The 20358-nt window shown below is 42.4% G+C and overlaps 1 protein-coding gene across 3 annotated transcripts in view; it reads right to left on the reverse strand.

Moving 5' to 3' along the window:
* Ppp3ca (protein phosphatase 3 catalytic subunit alpha) overlaps window positions 1–20358 on the reverse strand; it is a 238270-nt gene that overhangs the window by 32585 nt on the left and 185327 nt on the right. For all 3 annotated transcript variants that reach the window (XM_063260549.1, XM_063260548.1, XM_063260547.1), the window contains exons 6-8: window positions 17496–17635; window positions 13704–13781; window positions 11477–11571 (exon numbers count right to left, since the gene is read on the reverse strand). In XM_063260549.1, the coding sequence (XP_063116619.1) occupies window positions 11477–11571; window positions 13704–13781; window positions 17496–17635 (313 nt within the window). The remainder of the gene's footprint in view (window positions 1–11476; window positions 11572–13703; window positions 13782–17495; window positions 17636–20358) is intronic.

Below are 20358 nucleotides of genomic sequence, written 5' to 3' on the forward strand. Positions count from 1 at the left end.
AGGAGGGCACTGGATTGCGGTATCCATGCAGAGTCTTGGAACTCACTCCTAGTGGAAACTAAGGTAAGGTGTGTTATAATTAACAGCACCACGGAGGATGGGGAGAGGTATCCTCAAAATCAATCTGATAAACAGGTGTGCCAACACTTGGGTTATAGCAGAGGAGCTTTAGGAACAAAGGAAGGTACTCGCTCAAGATCAGGCACTCAGTGCTGGCAGGTCTTGCTCTGTTCTAACTCAGCTTTTCCTGACACCAAATCCATTCCCTCTGCAGTAGTCTCTGGTGCCTTTCATAAATTATACAAGCATGAACACTTGACTTATCTGGTATACTGATTTAATCTGGACAGTGGCATTCATGATTAAAGGGGCTCTAGCTTCCCCGCAAATCCATAGGGTGCAAATTCACATGAGAAGGTAGGGCTTGTCCAGACTGTGACAGCTCTGCTCCACTGCTGCTGAAGCAGGAGTATGTATTTATTCAGCACTGGCTCAACACAGTTTACTTGAGTACTACTATTGATAAAGAAACACTGCTATATTTTTATTAGCAATAGAAATAATTTTAACCAGAGCTGTATTTACTGAGCACCTGCTATATGCCAGGTATCATGTTTGGCTCTGCACAATTATATCATCAGTCTTAAAACACTTCTCAGAAGTAGTTTTTAAAGTTTTTGGACTTTGAAGATAAGGAAGCGAAGTTATTTGCCCAAGTCCCACTTAGAAAGCTGAAAACCTCAATTCTAGTATAAATTTAGTATGAATCCACTGCTCTTTCTAGTCTAACATACTTGCTCACCTAACAACAAGAATCAATGTCTACCTTGTCGGGGACACAGGACTTTTTCTCCTCCCTTACTCCCTTAAAGAAAACACTCAGCGGAAAAGTCAAGAGCCCAGCCCACTGGACGAACCCTAACATGGAGTACTGCTGAGACCAAAGTTCCGCGAGCGCTGTCTCCTCACACACGTGTGATTCACTAGACAGTTTAGATGACCCCTTCTCATTTGCACTATGTCAGCAAACTTCCAGAAGGAAGATGTCATCATGAGTGCAGTGACTGATCAGTATTATCAATATTTTTCTTGTTTTTCTCTAAACTTAAGACAGAATAACTTTAAAAATGCAAGTATATCAATGTCTCTTTTTTCTTTTCAGCAATACAACATACTCATGCAGAAATATTTCTTGAATAACCTTACAATAAGTTACTCATACACTGGTATTTTTGTATAATAACTATGCATCACCAGAATACATGCAGAAAAAAAAACCCCAATCAGTCCAGCTATGCACAGTCACGACACCTGCAGTTAGCATCTCATCTTCCGCCCCCGTTTCTGCCTCCCCCGCTGCCGGCTGCCCCTGGTCCCTGGAACTGCAGAGCACAACCAGAGCTCTGATTGCACTGTCTCCCTAAGCTACTTGAAAGACAGTAATCTCCAGTGCATAATATAAATGGATGCACTTCAGGAGTCACTCGAGACCACCTCCTGAAGCCTTATGTAAGAAACAGAAAGGACAGAAGTCAGCCACTAACAGCTGCTCTATTCCCACAACCTCACGTGACTTCACACTTGTCTTGTAGGTCCCGGGAAAGATCGTGACATGTACATGGGCCTTCTGTTATTCACCACGGTTTGGAGAAGACCAGAGAACACAGGAACAGATGTTTTTCTCCTGCAGCTGCAGGAGTGAAGAATCTCAGAAGAAAATACGGTGCAATGGAGAGAAGACCAATTCCACAAGGCCTGAGGACGAGCTCTTTGGTGAGGTCAGAAATGTGCAAAGATTCTGCAGTCATGTGGCCCACTGACACCTCCCACACCTGCAGAGCCCTGGTCCTCTAGCGGCACCTTCTGTGGAAGTCCAGCTGGGAACCAGGGCCTATCTACTGCTTGGTGTATTACCGTTTTTAGCAGCACTTTCCTCCTTACACACAGTGAAACTTGAAGAACACAATTCATCTTATCCCACTGTTCGGCTGGCCCAGCTACATGCTAAGTTACTAGACCAGAGCCAGGTCTGTAAAACACAGGGGTTTCCCCTATCTAAAAATATGACACTTTTGTTAACTTTTATTTCATAAGAACTTGGTAACATTTGTTAATATCTTCTTCACAACTGTTACCACCCGGGAAGCTGGTGACAAAGTAAAACCAGGCAGGAATGGAAAGATCACAGAGCTCCTAATTTAGGAGACATTATCCAAACACTGCTGCTGAGAAGCCTCCACTAATTTACCCAAAGCCAAATCTCGTGCATCCCTATAGCTGACTTCTAATTCCCTCATTATCCCTGTCCTGTTCTTGCATGATGCATTTTGTTTAAAAATATTTCTTTTTTAAAATTATTATTAAGGACTTTGGCGAAGAGTAACATCAATTCATGCTGGTTACTGTGTTTGGTAACGAAGGATTGCCCTTTAAGCTCTTTATTCCATAACTCATAAGCTGAGGCATAAAGTATGTGTTTAAGTTGTTTTTTTAAAAGATGAATTTCAGTAATTCAATTTTTTGGTATTCCAACCATAACGCTAATCTTTAGCATGAGAAATTTAAAATGAGAATTACTACATGATTAAGTCCTCAATACAGAATTCTTCCAGGGAAAATTCTAAGTAAGTTCTCTGTAATGACTATATTTCAGACAATCTAAGATTCTTATTATTAATGCATACAAACAATTTATATCTTAGCTGAAAGACTAAGATGATTTTTTAAAATAAAATTTACTGTGCATATCTAAGATGTGTTTCATGCTATGCAATACATATAGACCATAAAGTTTACTATAATGAAATTTGCATGTTCATCTCTCATAGCTATTAATCACCTCTTGTTTTTGTGTTCAAAGCATCAAAATTCTGTTTGTTTGCATGCATTGAGGACACACATGTATGTTACCACCTAGAACCCTTTCCTATTCAAGTGCACCCGTTACCCAATTTCTCTCTCACGGGTAGTGCATGCTTTCTTTCTTTCTTTTTTTTTTTTTTTTTTTTTTTTTTTGTCTTTTTCCCTTTTTATCGGTACAGGGATCGAACTCACAACTGCCTGCTTGCAAGGCAGGTGCTTATGCTGCTGAGCTAAATCCCCAGCCCCTAGTGCATGCTTTCTTGACCTTCCTTTACCCTTTCTGGTATCCTTCATGCTACTTCAGTGTCTTTCTTAACTTTATTATAAGCATGCTACATAGAAGTTGGATACTATCCTACATACATGAAGGAAGGAGACTGCATGAGACATTTCTGTGAAACAATTTAAGCCAATCTTATGTGTCAATGCCTGCAAAATTACAAAAGCCTTATTTTAATAGCGCATGAGCTGTTACTTCCTGGCTTCTTAATACAGCACCAGCAAACTCTGAGCCAGGGTATTATTCAAATACAGAATTTCGGGGGAGCAGTAGAAGGAAAATGATGCTAGAAATGAAGAGGCATGAAGCCCTTTCGTTGTTTACGCTGTTAGGTTAGGGTCCACATCTAATACATTGTGGATGCTCAACTGTGCATGGCTTTTTAAATATTTACTTATTTTTTTAATTTTTTGTAACCAGGAATCAAACTTTGGATCTCGTACTTGCCAGGCAGGCGCTTATGTCACTGAGCTCTATCACCCGTGCCCACAACTGTGTCAACTGAAGAAGATAAAGGAAAGAAAACACAAAAGTGAGGAGAAGAGGGAGATGGAAAGGGGAAAGAAAAACTGGGAACCACCAAGAAGTTCTGAGAAACATAAAAAGTGTCCCATCAGGGTTCATACACACAGCTAACAGAAGTCTTTGGAAACATGAAGCAATTTAGGAATGAAAGTGCTACATCAGCTCAGAGGCTGGACTCAAAGTGTCAAAAAAGTGTGCAAAATAGGTAGAAATGGAACTCACACTGACTCTGTCAGAGTGATTGTATGAACAAGGGCCAATGTTTCTTCTCCTTTGAGTTTTACCTTTCAAACTTAAAAATAAGAATGATAATACCTACTCACCTCTCCTTATCAAAGTACAAAGATCAAATATGTTAATACACATGACATATCAAATATGATAACAAAAATGATTAGCACATGATAATGTGAGCAGATAAAATACTCATCACCCTGGAGATGTACTGACTCAGTTTCAAATTACCCAAGGAGGAGAAGTCGATCTAATTTGATTGTCACTTTATGATCCTACCTTCTGTGTTATATCTTCATGCTGGGGGCCAAAAGATGATCCCTGGAATGAGCTCAAATCCAGTTAACCAACGTGAACCATTATTGGCATCACAGTTTCACACAGAGAATCTGAATGTCTTCCATCAACTATTTCTTGTTAACAAGAAAGAGCTACTGGTGAGTTCCTTTCCAGTGTCAGCTGATACACTGCTTTCTGTTCCAATCTGTGTTATTGTAATGCTAAGTTAAGGCTTATCTGAGCCTAGACTAACAACAGAGAGCTTCAGGATATGAAGGAGAAGGTGTGGGCCCAGTGGCCACCACAACTATAGCTTGCTGCAATCACTGCAACCCACTGATAGTGCCAGTCTGCCCCACACACTGGTGCCATCCGCATAGAACCAAAGGACACCCTTTCACATTCAGGCTTGCACTAGGTCTCAAGCTTCGGGCTGTCGCTTGTGTTGGTTCTGCATTGTGATCCCAAGGTATCCTTTGCACTGAGCTGGTAACTCCCTACATCTGCTGTCAGCATTGTTACTATGGAAATAAATCATGGTGGATGATTTGACATTGTGCGGGTCTAATCTTTCTAGATAATAAATTAAATGTGTCTAACACTACCTACATTGTGACTACTCCCCTCCCCGATAAATGTTTCCTACAGAATTGGATTTCTAGAGTAGCAGGTTTCTGTCCTTTGTAAGAATGTAATCATTAGCAAGAATGTAACCATCAGTGAGTCCAGATGGCAATGCCTGGAAGTGCTGGCAAGGGAAGTTGGGCATGGTCCCTTCCTAAGGGTTCCCCTGTGACCTTGAAACCCAAGCACTGTGTAGCAAACCTCTAGACAAACAAGTATTTCCCTGTATTATTACTTCTTTGAAGGTCCACAACTGTTTCACTCACTAAATTTCAACTATGTAATGGTGAGTTTTAAGAAATCAAGAAAGGTATTTGTTAGAGCAAACTTACATAATTAGATGTAGGTAATTTCAATTAAAAATACGTAATAATAATGCATTCAATCTTCATGGGTTATTTCCTACTTTGCCCTCCCTCCTGTTAATCAGGAGGAAGCTGGTCTACCACAGACTCACTCACAGAGGGGCCTGCAGGCTTGCTCACACTGAAAGATAACAGCAAGAGCCAGGGTGAGTGGGCCAGGGTGTGCACAACAGATAACAACAGGCTCTTTACTTCAGAAAAACATGAAGGGTACTTGAGCGTCATTCTTTTAACGATGCAAGTCCCTGGACATGTAACACTCATGTAGTTCTAACATGGGAACAAACGACTCTTCATCCCAAAGCTGCGCTCTTATGGAAGCTCTTTGGAAGCATGCAGCACAGCACAGTCACAACTTGCAGAGTGGATCTGCACACCTAATCCTGAGACCTCTCCCACAACTGGGTTCTAAGCAGAGGCGGGAGAATTTGGGCTCCGGGACAGTGGGTTGAGGAGTCTCCACCTCTGAGGAGCACTGGGGAGAGGCTGCAAGCTCTATGCCCTTGTTTTCCAGCCGGAACGTCAAGATGGCAGGGTACGTCATAATGTCGGGAGATCAGACACACTCACAGGTCGGAACTCTTTGCAAACCTTTAGCGCATGCTAAGTGCTTAAAGATGTTATTATTAAAGTAAACCTGACACAAAGCCAACAGCATAGGCATAGTAACCCAAGGAATAGGGAATACTTACCCTTTCTAGAGTATTACCGACGTAAGGGTTTAAAGGTAGTATATGGAGCTACATTACTCAAGGTGACAGTGATACTGACTGTGATGGTGAAGCTGACTCTACACAGTGAAGGACCATGTGGGCAAGGACACTGCCCAGAGCCCTGCACTCCACTCACCTGCTCACCTCTGAAATCCATGTCAAGTTCTCTTCAGTCTTAAACGTCTAAATAGATTTCTTTTCTACCCAGTCATAATGGTAATAAAAAGTTAGTGTGAAGATTTCTGGGCATAGGTTCTGCCTTGTTCCTTCATAAATTCTTGTATTTCACACTGGGTATCTCCTAGATTTAAAATCATTATGAAGACATTATCTTCTTAGTGTTTAAATCCTACCACACTCACAGGGCTAAAAATAAGAACATCTATTAGATAAACAAAAAGATGAGGTTTTTTTGAGGGGTAAAGTCTTACCATCTTGCTTTAGTTATAAAACAAAGCAAAACAACGAAGCAAGAATATGGCCTACAATTCATTAGCAATACTACCAATAAAATTGCTTACACTTAATATGCTACCAATAAATACATGCTCACATTTAAGTTGCTTAAGACCACAAAGAGCTTTCGATTGAGAAGATGGCAAGCAAAAAGCAATGGTCAGGAGAGCCATGGTGGGGAGCAAAGGCTTTGGGTGAGTGGCATCCAGTTTAAAAACTTGAGGTTTATTTATGTCTCTGGTTACAAGGACACAGTAACGCTTCTAGCACATTGTGTCAATGCAAAAGGTGACATCTTCTCAGGACAGCCTTTGACTAGAGAACAGGGGCTGTGCTGCACACACAGTACAGCTCCGTAAGGAAGTGGGCTTGCACATAAACTAATAAGTTAAGGCTCCATAGGGTCTTCTAGTCTTACTATGTTATCCCCACCAGAGCGACAGACGGAGATGATCTCCGGGGTGGCTGGGCAAGGCTTCTGCTCCCCTTCCTGCCAACCTGAGTAGATAAGGATCTGGTCACCTGGGCCCAGAACCCCAGGGGTGCAGGCATGAAGCTCACAGTGCACAACAGCTCCACCACACCAGTGGCACTCACCTGAAGCCCTGCTGGCTCCTGGGCGCTGCACCGGCTCCCAGGTACTGACATGACCGCCACCTTGGTTCCTGCCTGCCAAGCTGTGATTCTCTTTTTATTCATAAATGGTATCTTCCCAAAGCCCATGACTAAAAAGTTTTGATTAGCAACTCTTGTCAAGTTCAAAAGTCCAAAACATCACACTGTTGTTCAAAAACCACAGAATTGTGCATGTCACAATTCTACCAATGTCCTTCTTGTCCATGTGCTAAACCTAATCTCCATGAATCTTTTCCTTAATGTTTCAATACTGAGCTGTTTTATTTTTCTTCATTGTCAATGTAATCTCTGGTCTTGGTTGCTAAATTAGTTTGGTTTCCCCTGAGATTTTCCTCACAAACCCAAACGTTTCATTTGATCAGTGTCCATAATTTTACAGTCTGTTAGCTTTTCTTGGTGTTGCGTTTTGAACCTCTGGTTTACAATGCCTGCCCTCCCCTTTCCACACACTGACCACTCTCCCTCTCCAGGAGCTCATGCAAACCATAGGGAAGGCTCCACTGTGGACACCTTCCTTCTACGTTAGATTCTGCTGAATCATGGCTGCATCTCTGGAAAGAAAAGGATCTGACTGTTTATATCAAGGTATATAATACATGTTTTTTCAGAGACTCATTTTAACATTTGGGTAAAAAAACAATTGTTTAAAGCAGTGTTTACATCTGCCACAGTATTTAGGATCCTCCATGATTGTACTCTTAGGTGTCACTTAAGCAGGTAAACATTCCCAGTCCCCATATCCTAATTTCTACTCTCCTAGCACGCTATACTTGTCTTTACAGTTTTTCAAACACATTTAAATATTTATTGAAAAACTTAATATCTATCGTATTACCAGATTATAAGGCCACATCTATTTCTTGGGATTTATATCCCCAACACCTAGCATGGTGTTCAGTGTATGGAGTTTTTGACAAAAGTTGTTAAATTTGTGAGTGTAAGGGGGCAAGTCATTTTTACAGGCTGCATCTTATAAAAACACAAAGCTTTGGGTCATTACTGCATTTTTCTCCTCTTTAGTGTATTTGGGTAATTTGGAAGTAGCTCTCCAGTAGGGTCACAAATTCACAGAAAAAAGCCATTTAGACATCTACTCAAAGCATTCTGCAATATTCACCTCTGATTTGGAATGGGTGTCAGTGCTGGTTTTAATAGTAGCTTCCAATGAGATAAAGATCTCTGGGTCAATACTGATAAGCTGTCACTGGGAAGTTCCCTTGTCATTAATTCCCAAGGAAATAGGGCCAGAGTCTATGATTCTATTGGCTTTTGGCCATGTACAAGGCACAAGGCTAAGCTTTAGTCTGAACACTAAAAGCCTCATGTCTCAAGCTCTTTATACTCTGACTGCCGTGCACTTGAAATATAAGGGAAAGCTAAGCAGGGAAAAGTGCACAGGAGAAAATGACTGCCATCGCAGAGCTCAATGCCAGAAACCTGGATGGTGTAATGATCAGGGAAGAAACATTATTTGGAGGGGAAGAAGCATGGAGTGAAGGGGTGGAGGGCAGAAAGGACCCAGCAGTGCAGGGACCTGAGCAGAACAGGTGAATAAGGGAAACGGTTTGCCCAGAGAGAGGTGGAAAGGATGGTCAGGATGGCAGGGGAGATAAATACATAGAAGCTGAAGAGGAATATGTCCGGCACTGCATGTGCCATCATGACATGAAATAGTGAATTATGATAATATCTTAAGAGCACACCACATTTTGTTTCTAAACAATTTCATGCATTATTCACAAAACAACATCTTTTCCCTTGTTTAGATAGATGTCACCACATATCCAATAAATTCAATAAGCTTCACTCAAGGCAGAGCTGTGATTCCAAACTACATCTATAGCTCTGGCATTTTGCAGGAGTCGTCAGAAACACAGGTAGAGAGGTGGGTAAGGAAGTCACCCTAGTGGTCCAGGGGGATTCATGGGACTACACCAGGGAGGGATACTCCCCCCTCCGCATCTTCTAGGTGCTACCTATTAACTGTAGACAGAAAAAACTGCCCTTTGAATTCCTGGACCCTTGAATTTACACCTGACCATGATGGCTACCTGCTTTTAAATGGCAGAGGAAAGCCCCTTTTCTCATCCTTCATTTAGTCGGTGTCATTGCTGTGATAGTCCGCTGGAGCTTTGCAAACCAATCCTACGTAACAACGATTGGAGTACCATTCCCCGTCTTGCACAGCCATGGGTTCTCAGAAGCAGACGGCTAACTCAGAGATACTTGGTACTCTCCCATGGCTGTGTTTTGCAGTGCTTGTAACCGAATTTCACTACGCTGCTTCTGAACGTCCTAGGTAACAATGATTTTATTCAAATGGAGTAGCCTGCACTTTGTGGTAGATAATTGACTCCCTCCCACATACAGTACACAGCACAATGCTTCAGAAATTTTACAGAAACGTCTTCTGAAATTATGCTCAAACTGAAGAATACATCTTTCATCTTCCTATCAGTTTACCTTTTTCTCTCAGAAGAATTTCTTTTACAAAAAGATTCCCAAAATAAAATACTTCTCTCCCCTTCCTGAAAGCCCATGATCTCCCCCAAGGCTGAAACTCAAGTAAAGGACCACAGCATCTCGGGGACAGCGATGCACTGATGTCTGAGTCCCTTCCCTGTTACCTCAGAGACAGAGCTGTGACACAAACTAGGTGTAAAGGCGGCACTGTGCCCTGCGAGGCTATGTCACTCGGTGCCTCACAGAACAAAAATGAGGCAAGTCCTTTACTAGAGGAGACAATCTCTGCATTTTTAGTCTGCATTTCTATTGTCTGGATTGTGTTCGGCTGTTAGAAGACTGGTAGGGATAGTGTATGCTCCTTAGCAACCAGTCTCTGACAAGGAAATGTCTTTTTTGGGCATGAAATATTTCAATGCCACAGAGGATTACAAATCCTGAACTTGTATTTTATAAACTTACAGTAAATTACAGGATTCTACAGTTGACCCAGCAAGCCTCGCACTCCTCAGAGGCATCTTAGGGCCCCTGTCCTTCCAAGATTGGGAGTCCTCGTCCAATCCAGAGGATCACCTCTCACTTGGTTAATGAGTACAGTGTTGGCTGCCAAAAGTAATCACAGTCTTGGCTTTTTTTCTCCTTCTCATCAAATACTGACCATTTTAAAATATCTTGATCATATTTTTTCCTAAGCAAAGCCACCTCTGGCCATTCTAGAAAAATCATCCCTTGTTGAACGTACTTCCTGTTGGTTCTCTTGAGTTCACACTAAGTCACATTATGTCGCGTCTTGTTAGCAAGTCACCTGGACACCTGTCCTCTTTCTCTGCACCCCGCTTGCCACTCAAAGGGCAGTGTCTCATGTCCAGAAAGTGGCAGAGCCACAAGGCATTTCCTGTGCAGCAGGCCCTCTGGCTTTGTGGGGCCCATCACGGTCACCAGGGCCACACATGGGGTCTGCAGGAGCTCAAGGGTGGAGGGAGAGGGACAGGTGGCGTGTGCAGGCACTGAGCTCCACGTGGCTCGCCTTCTGGACCAGGACCCCCGAGAGCTCTAGGGGACACGGTGGAAGGGTCCGCCTCTGAGGAGGACAGGTGGATGTCCAGCCAGGGGCACGGGACACAAGGGAAATAGGCAGCCACCTGGGAAAGACCACGGACACTGAACAGGCACCTGTGGTAATGGTGGTCAAGGCTTCCTTCAGGATAAAGCCACTCAGCACACCTCATGGGGTGGCAGTGGCCTCCAGCCCCAGGATTTCAGATGGCTCATATCCTCCTGGGCTGCCCACCTCAGGGGCATTGCTTCCTGGACTGTCCTCCTCCTGCCCCTATTTCCCACTCTCTGAGAGTCATGCTCAGACACGCTCCCAGTCTGAGGTGCAGGCCAAGCCCCCTGAGTTGGTGCCTTCCCACACTTGCTGTACTTTGCAGTATCCTGGACACCAGCCCAATCAAAAACCCCCTGGAAGGAAGGTCCACCCAGGGCACAACCTCCGGAGTGGGCAGTCCTGCAGGTGCTGGACCACAGGGACTCATGGGGCATGCTGCAAGGTGGAGGGGCTGTTGCTGTGCAGCTTTATGGAAAGAACATGCCACGCCCAGCAGGGAGCTGACTCACATAGCTATCGACAAACACAATTTGAATCTGAATTGTGAGTTACAGCTTCTGTGTAGGCACACTCTGTACATACACAGTCACATCACTCTTACTGAAATCCACATCCTTTTTAAGGAACATGATTTTGAATTACCTTCAACTATGACTTTTTCCAAAGTCTGTATCTACTTTGGAGTGCTGGTCAGCCCTGACACACAGAAAAGTCCTAGGAAACACTGAAAAGCACCCGTGCTGGGATCCACCCCTGCCCACCTACACCTGGGGCTCTGACTGCAAACTTGGAACTTGCACCAAGTAAGAACTGGAAAGAGAAAGGGAAAAAGCATGGCTAGCAGGGCTTAGCTCCAGCTCCAAACTCAAACAAGACTGAAAATCAGTGCACATAGTATGAGACTACAAGAAGGTTTGAAAGTACTTACCTTTGTTATTGTATACATCTAAGTAATTTGGTGCTGAAAAAATTGTAATTAGAGAAGGGAAGCCTGTTGTTTGGCTTTTCCTGTACATGCGATACCTGAAAACAGCAAACACAGGTTAAAAAAGGCTAGCATGGAAAAGAAGATGACACCAAATAACATACCAGAAATCACAAATTAGATCAGCTAAGTTCTATCTTCCACACACGTCTCAGTTACATGATAGTACGTAAAATTTCCTCTCCAAAGTCTGTTATTGATGACTCTCATTTCAGGAGGGAAAACATATGCTCACTCTGAAATTTTCAGGCATGTGGCCTCTACATTTACCAAATCTCAGGGGAGAAGAAATTCACTGGAAAATTATAATTCATTTCCACGTGTTCAAGAAAATGCCAAAGGTTAATGATTGCACAACAACACCCTATAAACATGATACTATTCAGAAGGCTGTCAATATTTTTGACATAAAATGACCAATAAGAGGAGTAATCTTCAATGATTTACCACTAATAGGCCAATTACTCTGTAAATCTACAATATTTTATAAAGTTTCAATATAAGCGTACAGTAAGTGATTTTCTTTTCAAATAGTGCCTCCTAAATCTATGGATTTCACTAATTGAGCCTGTTTCTATTTTAGAATTTTATTTATTACAATCCCTGCTGGTGTGTGCAGGTCAGAGAGTATGTCTCAGCAAGGTAATATTTAATCAGGAATAAAACAGATCGTCCATAAGATCTGCGGAAAGAAACCAACAATCCAACTTTTCTCCTACAATACAAAAACAATCTATACTGCTTTGGTTTTCAAATAAAGAGTACAAGACACTCTGGCTCTTTTGTCCCTCGGGATGAAAATGTGGCTTGCGATGCATATACACTAGATGGAGGACAGCGTCAGAGAAACGGAACGGAGTCCCCCATAGGTGCCATGTGCCGTGCAGACGGGGGGAAGATGAAAGTATCAGACAGGTACCAACAGTACCAGGTGGGTTAGCAGCCGCTTTAGATGGTCTTATACTAAAAAGGTTTTGATTCTTCTCTTTCTGGAACTTGGAACCTGCTGAGATTTATCCAGGGGTGTTCTGCAGACACCTATGCTTTGCTAGGGAGCGAGACTTCAGCGTGAGGGACAGGACAGGACATAGCCCAGGGCCTGAGCTTCAGGAACCAGAGCTGGTGATACCTATCTGTCAACAAATACAGCAAAAACTCAACAATGGAGTCCCAATTCTCCCAAAGAACCAATCGTTCATCTTAAACAAAAATACCTGTTGATACTGATTGAAGCATCCAATATCTTTTCAAGTAAGCAAACGACCCCCAGTATGTTGGTGAGACAGATGCTCTCAAGTGGTCAGTCAGCTAAAGAGATGACACACGTCCAACAGTGGAGACAGACGTCTGGGGTCCTGAGGCTGGGCATGGCAGCGGTCACTTTAAGCTCCAGTGACAACAGTGACCAGCGGAGAAAAGCCAGCTTCAGGAGTTCAGATTCCCACTCAGGGGCACCCTGGGCCCTGTCCTCCTCTATGGCACAGGCATCTGTACCATCGATTTCGGCACACAAGTGTTACAAGTGCTCCTGCTCTCCGGAAACTCCGACTATGAAGGGGTGATCTTAACTCCTTAGAGGCCAGCAATGCACTCAGTGGGGCAGCGTGGACAGGGTATCAGACCTCACATCCTACACTTCATCATGACGCTGTCTCCCTCTTAAAGACTGACTCAATCATTATAACAAATATTGGAGGCTTCTTAGTATTGTGTAGCTCTTAATATGGGTCTATGCTTTACTTTTTACTAGACAACACATAAAATCAATTTTATGTAATTTTTGGCTTGTTCTTTAAAACTCTATAGGGCTCAGGAATGGCACACGAGCTGTAATATATGAAGCACTACAATTGTGTGAGTGTCCTCTACATTGCCCAAAACTAAGCCTGGAAAGCACTGGGAATTTGTTCGCTTAGGGAGAGTGGGGAAATGGGATGGAGAGAAGCTGGCCTTCCAGCAATTAGAATGACCAGCTGAAAGGGACTGGCAAGAACCCCAAAGGGGACCTGATGGCCACCTGCAGCCACCCACTGCAACCCTGCCATACCTGAGCCGTCCACAGAATACATGAGATCTGCTCCCTCTGGGAGTGGCCTGCCAAGAGGTCAGCCCAGAGTGGCACAGCAGGACACCACACATGTACGATGCCCCAGCCCCTGACTCTGCTCACCCTGCATCCTGGGCTTCATGGGCTCGGAGTATGGATAACAAGTTATTGTGCTGCAAGAATTCACAGACAGCTGGGTAACTGCAGAGAAAGAGAGAGAGAGGGGGCATCAATAATGGAGTGATCTGGAGAGTCGCACGTGAGCCTGGTCTGAGCAAACATATACACATCATGCTCCACAGCCCCCTGTAGAAAGGGCACCCACGCCTGTGATCTGTAGGTGCGAACTGCAGCGAAACACACCATGCCAAGGGGGTCACTCAGGGAAAGTGGACTTGATGGCTCCATTTAAACACAGAAGCAACAGAAGTGTAAGAAGATCTTCAGAATGGGACTGAAATGCAAACCGATTTCTCAGGTCCCCTGACCTGGGTGATCTGTGGGATGCGCAGAGGCCCAGCCAGGAGGAGGCAGAGGAAGTGCCCAGGAGATTCAGTCCCCATCCCATTCCATTATGGGTGCAGCCCTGGCTGATCACGAAAAGCTCTGTGCAAACTCACAGGGAAACTCATGGGGCTTGAGACTGCTTTAAATCCAAGCCAGAGAACTTTCTCTTAAGACTTATTTCTGTTGACTTAAAAAAAAAAGTCAACATGCAGTTCTGTTTATCATTTAAGAAAGTCTCAAATTTGAGGGACTATCATACGTGAAATTCAAAGTATAAATTAAAATTTGAAACACCCTTGTCACTGCTGTAAGAATTTTAATGAGATAAATGCATGTAACGATTCAAGTCAAGGGACAGAAAACTAATACTCTTAAACAAATTGGAAATATTCACTAGAATCTAAACTACATACGCCATGGGAAACACTTATCAACTATAAAACAGCACTTAGGGGAAGTAATTACCTGGAATATGTCACTAAAATAATTATTATGAAAGACAAGATGAATATTATTTTTATGCTATACATTTGTACAAATTCCCTGTTTTAACAGGAAAAAAATACCATGAAGATAGCATCTTGTTACAGAGATTTAGTTTTGTTTTTGTTTTTGTGATACTGAGATTAAATTTGGGGCATTCACACTGAATTACGTTCCCAGGCATTTTTTTTATTTTGTATTTTTGAGATAGTGTTTCATAGTATGTTGCTAAGGTGCCCAAAATGGGCTTGAACTTTTAATCCTCCAGCCTCAGTCTCCTAGAATGGTGGGATTAAGTTATAGAGATACTGATAGTGAGAGTTAGTATTTTTGTGTGTGTGCAAAAATGGGACCACAACTGAAAGAGTTTCTGCGCACGTGTGTATGTTTTGTAAGACAAGGAAAGAGAAGGCTCAGCCATTGGTACCCACAGCTTGGCCGCAGCCAGTATGGACTCAAAGGCTTCACTCTCAGTGAAGGAAGGCAAGGGAGGATGTGTGCTTTCCACACGTCAGAAACAGACTGGGCTGCCACTCACAGCAGCACAGTGGTTGGTGCACATTTAGCTGTACTTTGCCAGGCTGGAGGTGGGGCCTCTCTAGAACAGTACCTTTCTCTGTTTCTATAGTCCTATCCTCAGGTTCTGTGGCTTTCACCTCTGCCCAGCAGAAGGTGGCAGCAGTCTTGTTCCCACGGGCACAAGGCGGCCACTCTGCTTTGTCACATTTCTGCCTTGGCGAAGGGCTGAGCTGCATCCTACTTTCTTGGAGTGACTTACCAGGCTCTTAGAAAAATACACTTTTCAAATCTTTCATTCATGCCAATTTCGATTCCTCTAGACATTTAGATTACGCTTTTCCCCAGGGGAATATATGTCCAACTTTTAATAAAAATCCTAAGAAAAATGATGTTCACCAAGCAGCAGTGTGCGAGGTAATAGCATCTCACGAGGAACTTTATTATTTATATGAAGAGAGTTCATTATGAAGAAAACTCAGAAATTTAAGTATACACAGATATGCTCAAATTTTTAAAGTATTTTCCTTCATAAATTGGGAAAATACTTGAGTATTACCTAGAATCCCATTATCGGTGTATTATCTGCCTAGAATACATTAATGTATTGAATAGTAATTGAAAACAACCCAGATTCTCTATAATACTTTCATGCTTTTAATGGAAATGATCAAAACCCACAAAATGTTCAAGGTGAAAGCACACCGCACATACTTTCACACACATAAAATGGTAGGAAAAGCAGAGTTCTCAACATGAAGCCACAAAGAGTTGGCAAGTCGCTCACTTCCCAATAACTATGATTTTCTTCCTGTTAGAGGCTGCAGTGGCTACGGAAGGGGTCTAATGAGAGGTGCACATGAATTCTGTCCCAGGGTGGCTGTAATCCAGGCGAGGGCAGAGAGTACTGGACAGATAATGTTTAAAAACCATTAAAGTATAAAAGCCACTAAAGATAAAGCAGTACCAGTTCTGTATGAACCATCAGGAAGAAAGAAAGAGGACTTGCTGTGATTAATTAGGGGCTCTTTTTGAAAAATCTCCTCCTGGCAGATCGTCAAGAGAAGCACAGATGAGCAGGCAGGAAGGGTTGGAACTCCCTCCAGAGGGTGGATGGGTAGGTGGACAGAGCCGAGCGGCAGCACAGGGAGCAAAGGCAGAAAAGACACAAACTGAAGCTCGGGGAGAACCTGGGTGGGCCCTGGGGCAAGGAGGTGCTGCGGATCCAGCTCGTCGGAGCTTTAGCTTTGTTCCACAGCATGCCATAGCACTTTATAAAACAGACCCGTGAGGTTTTGTGCCCAGATTTCAAAAACATCAAAGCAAACTATAAACTTTCTGATAAACAAGTTTAGAACAAACCTCCCTACTAACATGTGTAACAGAAAACTTTCTTTGAATGATGCTTCACAAAGTTAAGATTTTCTATTCCAAAAGTAATTTCTCTATCCTAACAACTAATGAATAAAAGAAACCGTTTTCCCTCTATTAAAAAATGCAGCAAATAGAAAAAAGTGTTCTTCCCATTGGAATCTGACCAGATCATACAAGGAGAACCCGGCTCGCTCTGAAGAGAGAGGCGGTGGCACGCGCCTTCGCGGGCCTTGCTGTTGGCTTGTGCCAGGGCTGGGCTCAAGCACTAACTCAGGGCACACTGAGTCTGGTTCTTAAGTTAAAAAATGAAATAAAGAAATGGAATTTGTATTCTAGGATTTAAAAAGTCCTTCATACGTGATCTCTGCCTGGGTATTTCCCGAGTCACTGTCTGCTGGCAGGGAGTCAGGGACAGCAGGAGAACCAGACACAGCGCTAAACAGGAGGTGACCAGGAAAACCAAGGACATGCAGAAACCCTGCTGTGTCAGAGATTCCTCTCTGAAGGGGTCAGAAGCAACAGAATGGGAAAAGCCCCTGGGATGTGCAAGCGTTAAGAATCACTCTGTGCAGTTCACCCTGGCTTATCAACGTGCTGAAAACAGGTTTACTAGGATACCTTCGTGCTGCATAGCTGAAAGGTTTTATGTATCCAGGGAGGCTGGCAAGCTTCAAAGTGCCTTGAAGTATTATAATAAACCAAAGTAAAGTTGTTTCTTTGATGTAAGTTATGAGAACCTGTAAATTTTTTAAATGTGATTATCTAATTGAAAGTTGTGATGGATGCTTTTCCTATGGTTCTTGAAGGAGAACAAATTTCCTACCCTGCCTTTACATATCCAGCAGCCTCTCCCCCCTACACCATACGCGTTTTCCTGTATTTTCTATTCTCAGAAACTATGGATATATATGCTTTACACCAATTCATTTACTCCTATTTCATTTTGCAAGTGAAGAATGCATTTGAGCCTCTCCTTCCCAGCTGCTTCCCACAGAAGCATCCTCACTAAGCCAGGTCCCCGGCCAGGGGCCTCACCTGTAGAAGTACGAACACCCCCGGACTGTATTGTGGGTGAAATGTTCCTGAGTCTTCTCGTTCCCGAAGTCCTCCAGGGGGTCCGACCACAGGATGTCACACATGGGCCCATAAGCAGGTGGTTCTTTGAATCGGTCTAACTAAGAAAAAGAGAGGACGGAGACCAAACTACTAATCTTTGGAAATGGAATTCAGAGCACAGCAGACACCACACCGCCCAGTCCCAGACCTCTCAGCCCCTCTCCTCCACCAGCTCTGGGTGCTCTCCTCCTGCTCTCGCCACCAGATACGCTGCAGCTCCCTCTCAGGGTTTTCCCAAGCTCCCTGCTTTCCTCCTCCTGAGGCACTCAGCCATCGTGCCTTCATCACTCCCTTCACATCCCTTTTCTTTCATCCTTCTTATGTCATCCTCTTATCCTTTCTCCCCTTCTCCTTTAAGTCTTCTCACCTATGTATCAATCTATCTACAGATCACCTATCAATCATCTATCCACTATTTACTACCTCCTGTGTATCTATCGATCATCTGTCTTTATGGGTAGATGGATGGATGAATGGATGATGATTGGTATAAAGACAGATCATCATCCATCCATCCATCCATCCATCTACCCATTTACCTAATCAACCTGTTTGTTTGTCTGTCTGTCCGTCTGTGCGTCTCTATCTACCTATCTACCTATAGATGTGACTCCATTTCTGTTTGATTTGGGAAGGAGGAGCTTCAGCTATCTCTGGGGAGACTCCTCTGCTGTCCACTAAACTGTTATTTAGAAGTGTGGATGCAGACGGCCTTATGATTTTTATGTGTAACAAAAGGATCTTGGGAACAGTGAGCTTTCACTCTAAGGGGACCACATGTTAACTGACATCTCGGATATTTACTCATTACAAGTCATCTAGGTTTCTGGTTAAAGCACAGGTCGTCTATGTCTGATCTTAGTGGCAGAAACGAAAATAATGATAAGCAGTAAAATAACTCCAAATTCCACTGGTCATTCAGAGTGCTACACTTGGTAGTTTTACTTGAAGCATTCATTTGAAATTGATTTCCCTATCACATATGCTTTGCAAAGCCATATTTCAGTTTAAAAAGGTGTATTTAGAAGGTCTGAGCAATATAACAGGAAATACATTTTATATTTTATAACAGTGTCACTTTATTCAGATTTAAACAAAATTAAAAAGCTCTTTGGTGAAGCAGATTCTGTACAACTTCTTAAAAACAAGGCAAAAATGTCTGTGAAAATTTGTTAAGTGATATTCTTCAGATATTCTTAGTACATTTTCACATTTTGAAAAATCCAGTGGATGAAAGATTTGGCCAACAACCAATCAGATCCTCTAGTTTTCCTGGCCACTGCAAATGATGCAAGTGATGGTTAGGCCACATACTGGACTTCACCAATACTTAAAAGAGAATGAAAACCATTTTACATTTTCAACACCCAGTGAAAACCTTCCATATGACCAGACCTTCCATACTTCAACCACTAAGTTAGCCAGAAATACTCACTGCAAGCTTACATTTGTTTAAGAGATTTAAGTATTTTATGCTTTGAAACCATTCTTCCAAGAAAAATAATGTTGCTTCATAAATGATAGGGTTTTTTTTTTCCCCTAGAGGAAATAAGACTTTATTATTAGAGGTAGAACAGGAAGCGTTTCTAACCAACATGAATCCTCAACCAAAGGTCTAGGAGAACAACCAAAGTATAAGATCTATTCTGGAAATGCTAATAAGTGCATTCTAAAAGCGGCTATCATCTACATAAAAATCAACGAAATTAAATAAATTTGCTAGAAACTATTGACATATGGCAAAATGTAAATTTCAGATCATTTTATGGCTAAATGTGGAGCTTAATTATTTATGCCAGTATCTAAAATATGCAGGAAAGTAAATTCTGAAGATAAATATTTTAAAAATCTAGTTAACACACCATGACAAGTTCAGCACTGATTTCAAGACTGTCTTGGGTTGCAGGAAAAGAGCTTATTTAAATTCCTGTAGAAAAGGGCTTCCCCTCCTGGTCTCTGAGACACGGGCACAATCTCTACAGTGCTTTAAATGCAAAGCAAGTCTGCGCTGTGTGTCTAACACAGCACGGAGCACAGAGCAAAGGTGTAACGATGTCTTAAGAAAATAGACATGCAGAGACCAGTAACGAAAATTTAAATGCTTTTAATTTTTAAAATAAAAAGTATGCATTCGCTATTTAATAGCAAATAACTATTTTTAGCCTTTATTTAAATCTTTAGGAAGCGTTCTTAAGGAAGAACTTGAATGTTTTGCCTTCCTAATATAATTTTTCTCTGAAAACCTATGAACTTTAAAAAGACATCAAGTTCACTAGACAGCAGAAACTTACGATGTATAAATACATTCAAGATTTACTAAGTTATTTCCTCAACACTATGAGGTCCATGAAGAAATGCAGCAAATGAAAATCATATAAAAGTGATTAGTTTTGCAGTAGATGTCTATAGATATTTTTGCTGATAATTGTATCTTCAATAAAACAGCCCAGTAAGTGTATCCTTTTTTTTCTTCAGTGGCAAATTTTACACATAGTTCTGTTCAAACACTTATAAGGGCTATTTCAGTGAACTTTTTACTAATTCTCACACTTAGAAGGACACTTAGTTTCTTGTCTTCCAATCCCAGCCTACAAAACTTGGTTGCTGGCAGCCAGTAAAACAAAAGTATCCTGAAGCCCGACATTCCTTAACTGAACAACTACGGCCATCTGCACTTTGACCTCTCATTCTCCATACCTACCGCAGTAACGGGTTACCGGGTTACTAGTAAGATACAAAGATAGACACATGGCTCTTTGATTTCTTTCTAAATATCTACTTA

Source organism: Cavia porcellus, unplaced genomic scaffold (assembly GCF_034190915.1).
Source record: "Cavia porcellus strain 051 isolate PalLab524CR breed Dunkin Hartley unplaced genomic scaffold, mCavPor4.1 scaffold_14, whole genome shotgun sequence".
Lineage (NCBI taxonomy): Eukaryota > Metazoa > Chordata > Mammalia > Rodentia > Caviidae > Cavia > Cavia porcellus.